The sequence below is a fragment of the Gobio gobio genome (genome assembly GCF_949357685.1).
Source record: "Gobio gobio genome assembly, chromosome: 12".
Taxonomy (NCBI): domain Eukaryota; kingdom Metazoa; phylum Chordata; class Actinopteri; order Cypriniformes; family Gobionidae; genus Gobio; species Gobio gobio.
Genome location: NC_137105.1, coordinates 36584901 through 36601317, shown reverse-complemented (window position 1 = coordinate 36601317; position 16417 = coordinate 36584901). Strand labels below are relative to the sequence as shown.

General features: G+C 42.1%; 1 protein-coding gene and 1 long non-coding RNA gene across 3 annotated transcripts in view; one reads left to right on the top strand and one right to left on the bottom strand.

Moving 5' to 3' along the window:
- Positions 1-16417, bottom strand: part of ralgps2 (Ral GEF with PH domain and SH3 binding motif 2) — a 160034-nt gene that overhangs the window by 5080 nt on the left and 138537 nt on the right. For both annotated transcript variants that reach the window (XM_079831193.1, XM_079831194.1), the window contains 4 exons: positions 14081-14186; positions 6887-6979; positions 2506-2611; positions 2285-2376 (listed from right to left, as the gene is read on the bottom strand). In XM_079831193.1, coding sequence (XP_079687319.1) covers positions 2285-2376; positions 2506-2611; positions 6887-6979; positions 14081-14186 — 397 coding nt within the window. The remainder of the gene's footprint in view (positions 1-2284; positions 2377-2505; positions 2612-6886; positions 6980-14080; positions 14187-16417) is intronic.
- Positions 1-16417, top strand: part of LOC307135048 — a 910342-nt gene that overhangs the window by 886440 nt on the left and 7485 nt on the right. The gene's annotated exons all lie outside the window — the stretch shown is intronic.

The following is a 16417-nucleotide window of genomic DNA, read 5'->3' as shown; positions in this document are numbered from 1 at the left end:
CCCGAATACTCGCCAGGACGTGCATTTTTACATATTTTTTACCATTCAAACCCAATAATCCGCGAAACTGGTGTCGCGATCTGTCTGAGTGAAAGGCGGCTGCGCACGCTTCAGGTCAGAGTCCGGCAGCGCGCGCGAGCACGTCCCGGCCGTGCCACACTTTTCTGTTGCATTCTTTTTCCTGAGCTGCGCGTATAAATTTGACTGTTCTGCTTCCATTGTTTAGTGAACGGTGGAAGCAGAGCTCACACACACGTCCTCACTCCTGCTGTCACACATCAACGCAAATGAAGAAATACTGCTCTTATTAGTGCTGTCATTTTTAAAGTACCGGTACTAATACAATTTCATATCGTACCCAACTTACCCAGTCGACTAAAATATTGATGTCGACTAATTAACAGCGTAGACGCAGTCGATTCTATCGACCAATCGCGACAAGCCTAATTGTAATGCATTTACTTTTCATATCATGATACTGAAATCATGATACAATATTCTTGCGATAGTCCAAGACATATGCTAAAAGGTTAACAATTTTTTTTACTGTTGATTAAAATGCTACATTTGGTATTACATTGGGGTGGAAATGAATAGGCTTTGACTTGGTGCTAGTAACCCAACGCACAGGACAATGGTGACACCACAATAAAAATATTCATGATTCTGAAGCTGAAAATACAGAATTATTTTAGATAAATATGCTTGCTAGTTACCGACTAGCTATATTTAAAATAATGTAGGTCACTTTTTACTGGTAAAATAATACATTTAGCATTATCAGGACCCACAAATATCCCCTCATTGCATTATTATACATTATATTCAACATTATATATAGTAGTTTAATGTAGTACTGACACTAAAACTCTGTAAACTATAATTTTTTTCTCACACAGTAATTTTAATTTTGGGTGAACTTTACATATTGTCACTATTGATGATACATATTGTTGCTTTTTGTATTGCAATATATTACGACACAATATATTGTTACACCCCAAGCTGGTTGTGTCAAAAGTTGTGTTGGGAAGTCATGTAAACGATTTATTTATGAAACAAACAATTAAAATTCAGTCACAGCACATTTTTTTTATAATATACACTAGCATTCAAAGTTTGGTCTCAGTAAATACATGAAAAATACATGATCATTAAACAAGGATGCATTAAATTGATCAAAAGTGACAGTATATACATTAATAACGTTACAAATGATTTCTTTTTAAATAAATGCTTTTCTTTTTAACTTTCTATTCATCAAATGTTCATCAAAACATGAAAATGCTTCATAATCCCCCCCCCCGCATTGATAATAATAATAAATGTTTTTGAGCATCAAATCAGAATATTAGTATGATTTCTGAAGGATCATGTGACACTGAAGACTATTATTTTAAATAGTAATAATATTTCGCAATATTACCTTTTTACTGTATTTTTGATCAAATAAATGTAGCTTTGGTGAGTCTAAGAGATTTTTAGTTCATATCTGCTGTTCATCGCTGTTTTTGTTTTTGTTATTTTCTAGTTTTATCCTTTGTATTTGGTGTAATCAAATCTGTTTGTGTGTTTAAGTGTAATGCAGTACCTCTAACTGAATGTATTCATTAAAAGACCCTTACTGTTTTGTGCCAGAAAGATGCTGATTAAATCGCTTACTACATCAATTGATAATTAAAGGCAAATATATTTAAAAAGACATAACCTAAATACCTTCAGTGTTGTTAGCTCATTTCTGTAGTTCTAGTTTGCGATGTAGTTATTAGCACCTTTGACTGTAGTTTAACTTTTGTAAATCATGAATAGCTTGTATGTTTCAAACAAACTTCTCCAACACCGCACTTGAAAAAAACTCAAATCAAGCACTAGAGGGCAGTGCCATTGCTGTTTAATAAACACCTGCTGATGGAACACGTCCAGTCTGACCTGCGTATTTGGGAACAACAGGTTTCAGAAAGCCATTATTTGAAATGCTTTTAATTTAATAGATCCCACTGAAACACTGTCAGTTATTTGCTGCTTCAAAACAGAAGGTTAGAGCAAAATGTTTGCATATTTATTGAACCCAAAGGATTCCAACAAATAATAGCCTCTCCTGAGGAGCAATTAACATCCTCAATTTAGCTTAAAAATGCAGCCTTTGCATGGAAACGCTCTGAACATTAAGTGCACACTGAAGGGCACTAAATTGCTTTGCAAAGGAAACTGTGAGCTAAATAACCCTCTGAGCTGAACAAGTCAACATGCATACGCATGTATGCCCGCACACACGCACACTCACCTGTTGCCTGTTGCTTTGACAAGCTGCACTCAAGTGTTTGAACCACAGCAGAGCGTTCATTCTGTTCCCTGCCTGGAACTTATACGAGTTCCCTGTGGGCACAAAATGTGCATGTCATAATACATGACTAAATTTTAAATCTTTTCTAACAATATTGCATCAACATATCATTGTATGGACTGCACAGACACAAGTACGAGGCTTGTGATTGGCTGTCTCACCATGCTCTGAGTCGGTCAGCAGGAAGATGTCGGGATGCTCCGGGTCGTCTGCCATCATGGCCATTAAGCCCAAAACAGAAACACTTTTGCTGGCGGTGGACTTGAACTGTGAAAATTACAGTTAAAATATAAAAATTAAGTACAAATTATGTTAATGGAATTACAATTTGTATAGAAATTAATCTAAATTATTAGAAAAAAACAATTATTATTATTAATCTTAAAGAAAACTGAAAAATGCAGTCAAAAAAATCTAATATTTCTCCAATTTTTATATACATTTTTTTTATAAACTATACAGGGAGTGCAGAATTATTAGGCACGTTGATTTTCTGATCATATTTTTTTTCCAGGCACATTTGACCAATTCCAAACCACAGTAATCCTAATAACTACTATAGATTTAGTATTTAATAATGTATAAGTGATATATAATTGTTCATGAAGGCTGGAAATGAAAATCACCTTATATTCAGGTGTGCCGAATTATTAGGCATGTTTTCTTTTACAGATAAATTGAGCCAAAAAAGAGATTTAACTCAGACTGAAAAGTCAAAAAGTATTAAATGCCCATGAGAAGGATGCAATACTAATGCAATACTAGACATTGCAGTTAAGGCATGACCATTGGACAGTGAAATGCTCGTTGGGTCAGCAGGGTCAGACAAAAACATGTGGCGGAGAAAAGACACCTATTAACCGCAAAAGAATGAAGAATTAAGGTGAAGAATTAAGGGTGAAACCATCAGGAACCCTTTAGTCTCCAGCGCCACCATTTTCCAAAGCTGCAACCTACCTGGAGTCTCCAGAAGTGCAAGGTGTCAGGATCTCAGAAACTTCAGTTAGGTAAAGAATCCTAAAAAATGACCCCCACTAGATAAGAATCACAAGCTGAAGTGTTGTAAAATACATGAAGAAGGTTTTTTTATAGGCTTTATGGACAGATAGGTTGAGAGTGACTCTTGAAGGACCAGCACCACATCCTCTAGTACCACTGTTTGAAGAATTCATCTTCCAGAATCTGGCAGTACGTTTTGGGAGTTCATTTTTAGTCCATCTCTGCAAAACGGACTTCAGGATGGACTAAAATGAACTCCCAAAACGTACTGCAAGATTCTTCATATTCTTCACCACCTGTTTTTGTCAGATCCTGCTGACCCAACGAGCATTTCACTGTCCAATGGTCATGCCTTAACTGCAATGTCTAGTATTGCATTAGTATTGCATCCTTCTCATGGGCATTTAATACTTTTTGACTTTTCAGTCTGAGTTAAATCTCTTTTTTGGCTCAATTTATCTGTAAAAGAAAACATGCCTAATAATTCTGCACACCTGAATATAAGGTGATTTTCATTTCCAGCCTTCATGAACAATTATATATCACTTATACATTATTAAATACTAAATCAATAGTAGTTATTAGGATTACTGTGGTTTGGAATTGGTCAAATGTGCCTGGAAAAAAAATATGATCAGAAAATCAAAAAGTGCCTAATAATTCTGCACTCCCTGTATTAGTGGTTTTCCAGTTTGTATATACATTAATTGAATTAATCTGAGATACTATTATTGACATTTATTGTTATTATTAAACCCCAAATGTTTAATTTGAAATACTAGTATTATTCTTATTATAAACAAAATATTAAAATGCTACAAATATTCTTACTTCAATTCAATATAAACATTTTAATTGCAAATGATAATGCATGATTCATTGATAAATGATAATTGAAAAAATATTATTATAATAATATTAATAATTTATTTCATTTGAAAAATGATCATATGAAAAATGTCATTGTTTTAATTTGAATATTCATGCATACAGCTTGGCTTCATTCTTGTGCGCAATCCTGGATGTAACATGTATTGCAAGTGTCAGCGTAAACAAGTTGCCCTGTGTGTGTAATCGTCTGTTACTGTATGTGTATTTGAGAGCGGCATGTGCTTCTCGTTAATCCTGATGTGTGATAACTGGGCTTGCACTGATGATGTCATCCATCTCATTATCCAATGACTGCAAACAGCTGCCCTCATTCAGCACTGAAGCCAGCATAATCAGTCATCAGGCATCAGGCATGCTTGTTTGTTAGCATCCATCCTGGATCCAACCACTCTTCCTCCCTTCTCTACACCTGGACAGCATCACATCCCTACAACCGCCACCCAAGGCTTTCTGTCTGATTGAATCCATTTGGCAGAACTTTTTCTGACTCACATGATCCCTATCTCCCGCAACCTCTCCTGCTGGATGTTTTTAGAATAAGCACTATTCCATAATGTCATACTGAAGTAATTAAGTGATGATGCATCAGGCTGCAGGATACAGAGATGCTCACTTCCTCTCAGATGACGAGTGTCATCATTTCAACTGTATCAGCTTCAGATGGACCACCTTTGACTGTATAAAGTATATTGTACACTAAAACGGTTCTAACCTCATAGACATACTCTCATAAAAAAGGGTGATCAGATTTTTATTAGTCTAAAGGGAAATTAAATGGTCTAACCCGAAGGTTGCAGGTTCGATTCTCAATACCGGCAGGAAATGACTGGGATGGCCTTGAGCAAGCAAATTTCTGCCGACTGCTCCGGGTGTGTGTGCACTAACTTGGATGGGTTAAAAGCAGTTGACAAATAACTGCAGATTTATGTTAGGAACACCACTTTTTGTATTATATATATTGCATTTCACAACAATTTGATGGCACAAGTGTGTAAATAAATAAGAAACAACAACAGAGTCTCTTTAAAAACACTCGTACAGAACTATTTCCTTCTGCCACGGATTCAAATCTCAAGTTGACAGTTGAGCCCAAGCCTCTGTTACAAGCCTCTGCTGCAGCTGCTGATTATGCTATGTTAGCCACTTGACAAAATAGTGTTTTTCTCAGAGGCATGGTGAAAACATGCAGTCGCGGAAAATCAAGAAAACGAGTTTCAAACAATAAGACTAACCGTGTTGAGCTACATAACAATGATTCATTTTCTGTCGATGAATGTATCCAAACAGTTGTTCCCTCGTCTAATAAAACATAATATATTAAAGGGCCTTTGGTGTTTCCATGGTTTCTACAAAATAAAACCGGAAATTGAGGGTAATGCGGGTATGATGTCATTGATAGGCGCCGCACGGTCCGTGTCCTGGGAAATTTTTATTTTCTGGATTTAAACATTTATGGAAACATCAGGGATAATGTAAGTACACAACAAAATATAAAATACTATTCTAGTGGGTTTTGGACATTTTAATCCAAAAATCTTACATATTGGGCCTTTAATAAGACCAAAAATTGCCCAATTGATATAACCAAAATGAATTATACCTCATGTTTAAACATAAGAGCCAGCAGCGAATTCCCGAAGGACTGGCTGAGAAAAAGCTGTTCTTGGCGGGTACATGAGTGCCGCTGGCAGTCGTTATATAAATAATGCAAAAAGTGGTGTAACATAAATCTGAAGCAACCGATACTCTGAATTCTTCCTCTGCATTTAACCTATCTATTAATATCTCATATTAATACCGGTAACACATATAAATAACTTAATATTAATTCTCAGTAATCTCTGTCAAAAGACAAGACAATATTTTTTTGTACTATTACATCGTGACTGCAATTCAACTATTTTATTAAAAAAGGGACAAAAAGGGAAGTCTGTACTACCATGTAAACTGCTGTTGAAAAGTATGGGGTCAGTAAGTTTTTTTTTTTTTAAACTAATACTTTTGAAAATAATACTTTTATTCAACAAGGAGGCATTCATTTTGTCAAAAGTGACAGTAAATACATTATAATGTTTCAAAAGACTGCTATTCAAAATAAATGCTGTTCTTTTGTGTAATCTATTCTGTTCAAAGAATAGATTACACAAAAATATTAACCGTTAAACCGTTTTCAATATTGATAATAATAAGAACTGTTTCTTGAGCAGCAAATATTAGAGTAATTTCTGAAGAATCATGCGAGACTGGAGTAATGATGATAATGTATTAAAATAGAAAGTAAATGATTTAAAACTGCAATAATAATATTAATAATATTTCACAATATTACTCTCATTGGTAAATGTATTTATTCTTCTAAAAACAAAAAAACTTGAACCCAAAATGGAATATACTGTAAAATTTTAATAATTTATCATAATGAATCAAATCAAATTAATAAAATAGTAATACTAATAATAGTTATTATTAATGCCAATATCAAATAATATATGGGGTTTTTAAATGTGTTTTAATTATATTTTATATTATGAAGACAACTGCTTAATTATGTAAATCCTAATAGTCCTAAAATAGTCAATTTTCTTTAAACTCCCTCAATTCTTTGCCAGAATAAGCAAGAACATGGTTTGTGAGACTAAAATAAAGACTCACATGCTTCCTCTCTGTGGCCTTGAGGGACTTGGCAGTATAATAGTAAAGCTGAGTTCCACAAAGGGCCACCCAATACTTAGTCCACGCTGCCACCTACAGACAAGAGAAGACAAAGCATTCATCCATACACTGAAGCACATGCCCACAACAGGTAGTGCAGAGAAATACATGCATATATTGACCATAGATATTTATCAACCACTCAACTTGGTTAAATGACATATACAGTAATTGGTTTAAATGAATGTACCACTACCACACACATTTTTTGATTTTTTTGTGGCTGAAATTTTTTTTTTTTTTTTTTTTTGTCTTTGTTAATGTAATTATACATTTAAGTACTGAGTAATAAAAATTAACAACATGTACTTACTATAAGAGTAGGGTTAGGATAGGAATATGGTTTGGTTGCATATAATTATGCATAATTTACTGTTATTACTACTGTAAGTACATGTAATGTACGTAACAAGGACAAAGTAAAAAAATCCCCACAAGTCTGATATATCAAGACAATTCCTGAGCAAAAAACAAAATGGCCAATAAGTAATCTGAACATATCGATCAAGATTAACTGAATGATATACTTACTTATGGTAATTATATGCTTATGTAAGATCTTATGTAAGGAAAGCTATACAAAACATGTAGTTAACTACATATGTAGTATAACTACATATGAGTAAAAGGTCTAGAAAGACAGAGATAGGCAGATTTAGTGGCAGATCAAATATGTGCAGATGTGGCTTTTAAAAGGCCTCTCAGCTCCCATTACTGGACTTAAACGCAATATCTTTTACTGCCTTGGATCCCTTCACACACTCGCTCTCTGAGGAAACCTCTGGGTTTGATGGGGCTAATGGAGAAATGACTGACAGTTAAGAGACACTGTAGACCAAAAGATAAAAGCACAGATTATGAGGAGAGGGCAGAGGGGAAGAGACAAAACGGCAGAGATGGAGGAGTGTAGACAGAGAAAAGCACTTGAGCAAAGGATCCCAACTGGTTTTGATTTTACATTGGACATCAAGCACAGACCCAACAAAACCAAATGTGTTCATCGTACAAAAGTAAAAAGTCAAATTAAAATCAAGCAGTATACACTACTGTTCAAAAGTCTGCTCTTTTAAACTTGCTATTCATCAAAGAATCTTGGAAAAAAATATATCACAGATTCCTCAAAAATACGAAGCAGTTTTCAACATTGATAAGAATTTTTTCTTGAACACCAAATCTGAAATATATTCAAATTGAAAACAGGCATTTTAAATTGTAATAATAAAACCACAGTTTAATCAAATATAACAAAATAATATATACATATATTATATTACACACAATCTGTCCAGGCTAGCTTTTTCAGTGTCAGATGAATATGTATCAGAATAGTTTTATGGGACAGTGTTTGATGTCAAAAATAAAATATTTGAAATATATAATTTCACAATATTACTGCTTTTACAGTATTTTTGCTCAAATACATGTAGCCTTAGTGAGCACAAAAGACTGTGACGGTAATGTCTGTAATATAATTGATATAATATAATAATAAATTAAATATAAAATATGCATAAAGTAATGGTAATTTAATAATATTACTATGAAAATACAAAAACTGAACAAGCTATCTTACCAAATGTCAGATATGTATAAAAAGAAAGTTAATGTTAAAGAACGATACTCGGTTACTTAACGTAACCTCGGTTCTCTCTAGAAGAGGGAACGAGTATTGCGTAAGTTTCCTTACGCATCGGGAAAGTATTCTTTCTTCGAGATTTCTGAAAAACCCAAAATTATCCTTAATTTTGTAACATTGTCAACGCAGTGCGGCAGCCTGGCAGACCATAGCAGGCTATTCCAGCGTGCTATTGGCTGCTCTGCTGGCAACTGCAGCAGCCTATCGGTGAGCCCGCGTGACGTGGCGACCAATGAGGGCGCTTCGCACCCACCTGGCTTCATTTGCCTACAGGTGGGGCGTGGCCACGTGTATATAAGCGGGGCTCACGGGCTGCGTATTCGGTTTTCGTAGTTCTGAAGCGTAAAAGCCCGCGGGCGCACGGCAAGGAACGCAATACTCGTTCCCTCTTCTAGAGAGAACCGAGGTTACGTTAAGTAACCGAGTATCGTTCTCTTACGAGAGGTTCTCTCGTATTGCGTAAGTTTCCTTACGCATCGGGAACACATTGTCAACGCCGTGCGCGCCTCGCGTACAGCATATGTATCCCAGGGAACCGGGGACCATAACACTGCTCGGGCAGGGTGGCCGGTAAGGAAAACGGGCCACCACATATACCGACACTTCATTCGAACTGACGGGTGGTTACAACGGGTGATTACAACACCCTGTCCCATGAATGAGGGAACGGCACCTGCCGGTCTCCTTCAAATTCGCCACACCTTGTCTCATGAATGAGGGAACGGCAACGCCGGTCGCCTTCAAATTCACAATATCTTGTTATATGAGTGAGGTAACGGCACCGCCGGTCACCTTCAAACTCACAACAGCTTGTCTCGTAAATGAGGGAACGGCACCGCCGGTCTCCTTCAAATTCACATAAGCCTAGTACCGAACTTACTACCAGTATGTGAGCTATGTCTGCGCAGAATCACTGGGCAGAACCAACAGCCCTATTGAACTGATAACACTTTCGCCTGTAAGGCAGGAACTTCCAGATTGTAAAATCTCACGAACGTAGACGGGGAGGCCCAGCCTGCCGCCATACAGATATCGTGGATGCTGGCAGAGCTGAGAGGGAGACAATATGCGCCCTGAAGGGAGTGCCTATCGCTTTGGGGACATAACCATGCCTCGGCCTAAGAATGACCTTGGAGTCATTCGGGCCGAACTCCATACACGTCGGGCTCACTGAGAGCGCGTGTAGATCCCCCACACGTTTTACTGAAGCCAGAGCTATCAGGAACGCGGTTTTTAGCGAAAGGAACCTTGGTTCCACAGTCTCGAGCGGTTCAAAGGGATGAGCCTTCAGGGCCTCTAGGACCAAGGCCAGATCCCATATAGGAACCGATGGGGGCCGCGGGGGATTCATCCGTCTGGCTCATCTGAGGAAACGGATGATGAGCTCGTTCCTTCCTAGCGTGCTACCTAGCGTCGTCTGAGCGAACGCTGCTATAGCCACCACATACACTTTGAGCGTGGAAGGGGACCTGCCCAGTTCCAAAAGCTCCTGGAGGAAGGAGAGCACCCGCTGGAGCCCACATTGCTGTGGGTCCAATCCCTTGGAAACACACCACACAGTGAACACCGACCACTTACAACTATATAACCGCCTCGTCGAGGGGGCTCTAGAGTGTGAAATCGTGTTCATAACCCCTTCGGGCAGGTCAACGGGTATCCGTTGGTCACCCATACATGCAGAGACCATCGCTCTGGATGGGGATGCCAAACTGACCCTCCTGCTTGAGAGAGGAGGTCTGCTCTCAGCGGAACTGGCCAGGGGGGTGAGTGCGACAGCTTCACCAGCTCTGGGTACCAAATCTGGTTCTCCCAGCGCTGCGCTATAAGGAGCACCGGGCGGCGCGTCTCCCTGATTTTCGCTATGACCTGGGGCAATAGGGAAATCGGCGGGAAAGCATACAGCGGGAGGCTGGGCCAAGGTTGGGACAGAGCATCCTCGCTTTTGGACAGAAACCTCGGGCAGCGGGCGTTCTCTTTTGTTGCAAAGAGGTCGAGCTCCGCTCTGCCGAATAGGCGCCATACCAGCTGGACTGTCTGAGGGTGCAGGGACCATTCTCCTGGCACTTCGTAAATGTACGGAGTGCTAGTGACAGGCCGAACGGAAGGACGGTGTATTGATAAGCCTGGCCGTCGAAGGCGAATCGTAAGAATGGCCTGTGACGCGGCGTTATCTTGATTTGAAAATATGCATCTTTCAAATCTAGGGAGATTAGCCAGTCTCTCGGGCGAATGTGCGCGCGGATCTGCTTGGTCGTGAGCATCTTGAACGATCTTCTCATAAGAGCTTTGTTCAGACGCCTCAGATCCAGAATCGGTCTGAGCGACCCATCCCTTTTTGGCACGAGAAAATACCGGCTGTAAAAGCCTGACTCGATCATAGAATGGGGAACCGGTTCTATAGCCCCTTTGCACAGCAGCATGGCTATCTCTGCTCGAAGTAGATGTGCTACTTCCTCGCTCACTCTCGTCTCCGTACGCGCACAGAAGCGCGGAGGGCGGCGAGCGAACTGCAGAGTGTAGCCGTGCTTCACTGTTTTCAGCACCCATTCTGATACACCTGGAATGGCTTCCCACGCTCTCGCGTGTGCCACACGGGATAGAACGGCCTCCGGGCTCGAAACGCCACGCTTCGCGGGTTTGACGGCCTGTATAGGAGGGGCGGGCGCAGTGCGCGCGCTCTCTGTGCCGCCCTACACACTGTATCTCTGCCGCTTCGAGCGGGGAGTGGCTTGTGTGTGGCCCTACACTCATCGCTCCGGCTACCCTGGGCGGGGAACAAATGGTGTGTGGCGTGGCGCGTAGCGCCTGAGGCATAATGTTCGCGAAAATGTGTGAGCGCGTTTGAGCGGGCACAACTCTTACGCGTGGAACATGACCGGTTAATAGTGGCTGTGTGACAGCGCGTGTGGTGGTTAGGCGTGGACGCAAACAAGCGGACACGTGACCTAACTCTAGCACTCGAGCGGCCGGTGGCCGCTTTATGTGAGTGAGAGCCACGTGAGTTATGTGAGTGAGTTTATAGTGCTTGTGTGCAGGGGTGAACACAGAAAAGTGGGCACATTTACTGCATTTGAAACACCTACGCCGTGAGCCGTGCAACCAGAAATAATGCAACTTTTGTGATTTCTCTGGTTCGCCGTAAAAACGGCGGTTATTGACAGGCGAGAGGGCAGTTTTGCCGGCTCGTTGGCTGTGTGAAATCCATCGGCAGCAGCCACAGTGGTGGGGGCTGACAGGAAAGAGAGTTTTGACGGTGGTCCGGCCGCGGCGGGACTTAACCGTCGATTCTCGCCTCTGGCTAGGAGGACTTTGGAGGCTCGGACTTCAGCGCGATCCTAGGCCGGGGGCCCCGAGGGGGAGGCGGCTTACCATGGCTGGAAGAGCGCGATCTGGGGCGGCCGCTCGGTCTTCGCTGAGACGAAGGGGGCCGCGCTGGGCGCTGCGCGGAGCTCGGTGCTGGCTGGTCACGAGGACGGCGAGCAACGGAGCTATTGCTAGCGCCGGGGCGTCGAGGCAGGAAGAGGTTCATGGCCTGAGTCGTCTTCTGCACTTCAGAGAAACGATCGACGATCCCCTTGACCGCTGGTCCGAAGAGCCCAGACGGGGAGAGCGGGGCGTTTAGAAAGGCAGCGCGCTATGTTTCTCGCATATCCGCGAGCGTGAGCCAGAGGTGGCGCTCAGCTACCGTGAGGGAGGCCATAGAGCGTCCGAGGGCCTGTGCTGCGGTCTTGGTAGCGCGAAGGGCGAGATCCGTCGCGCTTCACAAATCCGTGACCAACTCAGTGTCATAGCTTTTCTCGTCCAAGTCGTGGAGGAGATTAGCTTGGAGGATTTGCAGCACGGCCATAGAGTGCAGAGCAGATGCCGCTTGACCGGAGGCAGCGAAAGCGCGGCCGATCAGCGATGACGTCACTCTGCAGGCCTTAGACGGGAGGGCAGCCTTTGAGCGCCAACCAGAAGGCGGGCAAAGGTGCGCTGCGACCGCCTCTTCCACCGGAGGGATAGCATTGTAGCCTTTCTCAGCCGCGCCGTCAACTTGTGAGAGCGCCGAAGAAGCCTGAGACGAGACCCTCGCGGAGAATGGCGCGTTCCAGGACTTCGCGAGCTCCTCGTGAAGCTCTGGCAGAAAAGGTGCAGTCCTGGAGGTGGGCGCACGGCCGCGACTGTTTAGGAAGCATCCGTCAAGTCGATTCGGCGCTGCCACCTTGGGCGGGGCCCATTCGAGGCCTAGCTGCTCGACAGCCCGGGTGAGAAGGCGCAACAGCGTCCTCACCCGCTCGAGAGCGTCCGGAGGCCCGGACTGAAGAGGTCGCGGAAGACCAGTCCTCGCTGTCGGAAGCCATGATGGAGCAGTTGTCGGCGCGTTCCGCGGCCGCATCCGCCTCATCCCCGGAGGCGGCAACAGAACTGGCGGCCTGGGGTGGGGGCGGGGAAGGCGAGAGTGAAGCCGGCGGGAAGGGTTCCGGCGAGCTTCTCTCTGCGAACTCCGGAGTCCGCTGCGAGCGGCGCTTCTTTCTGCGCGGCTTAGCAGGGACTGGAGGGATGTCGTCATCGAACTGATTGAGTCGAGCCCGCAGGGTCGACATCGTCAGTTCCTCGCACTCCGGGCATCCGCCGGCGAGTAGTGCGGCGGCGGCATGATCACGGCCCAGGCAGAGAGCGCAGATCACATGGCGGTCCCCGGAACTGAGCTGCGCGTGACACGAGCCGCAGGTGGAACGAGACATTTTGTATCAAACGCTCGGCTCTTTTTGAGAAAGTGTGACGCAGCGGCGACAACACTGAGCGAGAAAAAGGATATGGGCTGCCGGATAGCAGAGCAGGCACGGATGGCTGAAGGTGGCGCGATGCTGCCGGCTTCTTCAGGCGCTGTCCTCTGCTTGCTCGTCTGCACGATCACGGCGGCGGGTTCCAGATCCAGCGATGCGAAGGGCTTCGCTGAAGAAAAGAAAATCGAATACGCAGCCCGTGAGCCCCGCTTATATACACGTGGCCACGCCCCACCTGTAGGCAAATGAAGCCAGGTGGGCGCGAAGCGCCCTCATTGGTCGCCACGTCACGCGGGCTCACCGATAGGCTGCTGCAGTTGCCAGCAGAGCAGCCAATAGCACGCTGGAATAGCCTGCTATGGTCTGCCAGGCTGCCGCACTGCGATGACAATGTTACAAAATTAAGGATAATTTTGGGTTTTTCAGAAATCTCGAAGAAAGAATACTTTCCCGATGCGTAAGGAAACTTACGCAATACGAGATAACCTCTCGTAAGAGAACACAGCCTTATTTGTTAACAGTAAAACGATATTGTAAGCAATTTCTCCTTTTTTAAAGTGAATGATACAATTTATTTGGTTTGCTAAAAAAATCGTCCTTTTTAGTTGCATTGTTATTGCTTGCATTTAGCCCCATTTTGGAAAAGAAAGGAAGAGGCGGTGAATGAGATCACAGGGAGAGATGAAATGGACTTTCTGATGAAGCATTGAAGTGGTAATTTGCTCTCACCGTGGGTTTCTTGCCCTCCTTGAGGACTGTTTTCCTGCGTAAGACCCCCTGAACTGTGACGGCTCCTGGGTAAAGATGTACCGCCAGCTCCTCTGACTCAGCAGAGCTACAGACACACACACACACACACACACACACACACACACACACACACACACACACACACACACACACACACACACACACACACGTTTAATTGACACACAGGGACATTTAACGTAACTTTTTTAAAATTCACACGTAAAATTTTTATATCAAACAAGCGATATATATATATCAAAAGCCACGATGTGAAAGTCATGATGTGTGAAGAAAGTGAGAGTGTTCCGAGGGAAAGAGAAAGAAAACGAGTGAACTGTAAAAAACTGAAAGGGTTATATTATTGACTGTTTTCTTTCTTAAAGGGATAGTTCACCCAAAAACAAATTCTGTCATCGTTTATTCAACCTCATGTAGTTTAAAACATGTATTAAGTCAATGATTTCAATTCGAGAACTTTTGAGAACTAAGACTCAAAAGGGTGATTCATTCATGAACTCTCATGAACCTGCCAAGTAGAACTAGCACAGAAGTCAAGAATCTCATTGAATGCTATTGTGTGACTTCAGAGCTAGAATACGTTTTTTTGTGTGTGTATGTGCTTTCTGAAAAGCTTTAATCTCCATTCTCCATTCAGTCTTCATTCAATGTAATTGCATGAAATAAGAACCAGCACAGTCAATCTTTTCTCTTTTTTTGCAACTAAGGACATTGATGGGTTTGGAATGAGGGTGAGTCAATTATGACTTTTCATTTTTTAGGTGAACTTCTGTTATATATATATATTTTTTTTTCTCTTTTCTTATTTTTTTCTCTGCTACTACATTCTGCCAAAAGCAATCTCTTTTCACAAGTACAGAAACAAAGCAACTATACCGCCTACAAATGTTGTGTCTACAGACATTTAAAGAGACATAAAACGTTCCTTTATTATTCATTTCTAAATCTAAACATTAAAAACAGCCTCTGGTCTCAAAGTCGGCTTTGGTTTAGTTTTATTTAATATGACAGACAGACGTAGGCAGCAGTACAGAAAGTAAAACATTTTCAATAAAATACCCAAAAACCACTAGGTCAGTGATTTTGTTCAGTTGAGTACTTACAATATCCCAAATGTTTCCAACTATTTGTAAATCATGAGAAATTGCTATTTTAACCAAGGAACCGGGACGTGTGAGGGAGTCGCCTGTCGATTGCGTCATATCTGCGTTACCCTCGGGTCCGGTTTTATTTTGCAGAAATGCTTTACTCTCACTGCAGTGTGCAACAAGTGTCATAGCAGCCGCCGAGTGAACGCACAGAGTAACGTCATAACTTCATTTTCAACACACTCAGATGTATCTAATATGATAAACAGAGCTGCGTTACCTCACACGCATGACCGGAAAAGCAGAAGTGGCGCCGGCGACTGTATCATAATAAAAGTCCCACTGCTTGCGAGGTGTGTGTTGCCTTCATCTTATTAACAATCGCTCCAGCTGCCTTGCTCAGCTCCACAACACTCTGTCCTACTCTGCTTCATACTACAGTAACGTTAATAATCACATCCATGAACATGATTTCTGCCCGAGTCCTATCCCGATTCTTTTCCACCGGCTGTGAGGTGAAGACCACATGTCCCAAGATTCTGCGCTCAAACCTGGCGTCATCAAGCTACGCCTTTGTTTTGAGCAGGCGATCTCTAGTGGACGGAAAAGTTACATAGTGCATCTTTAACACTACTGTATAATGGCATACTGCTCATAAATACACTTTTGTCCACTTGGTGAACGTTTTTATGACCATTTTCTAATTTAATACTACAGTACCTTTAAGATTTCTTAATGTAGATGACATCTCTTATGATAGCCTAACCTCTTCAGATGTGAACTCCCTAATAATACCGAATAAGTGCTGATATGCAAAAGTCGGTGGTCATCTCTTAACCATGAGTAACATATGTGCTTCAATACTGAAGTAGCTTATCTACGTTTTTTTTATTGCTTTTTCGCAGCAGTGTTTTAAAAGGGATGCAAAGCACTGTTTGTGTAACAAATTCACCACATTCCACATTCAATTTCAAGACAATTGCTGTCAGACATCAAATTGTCTGCTGTGAGCAGAGTTCCCATTATTATTTACATAATTGTAAGGTCTGCATCTGAGGTGTCTATTTATTTGTTGAATATCTAGCAGTTACTGCACTTGAACTGTTCTATGTACAAACTTTTTTATTTTTAAATTCTACAGACTCATTTCATTGTTGTGCAGAACATGTCTTAAAGGATTAGTTCACTTTTAAATAAACTTTTGCTGATA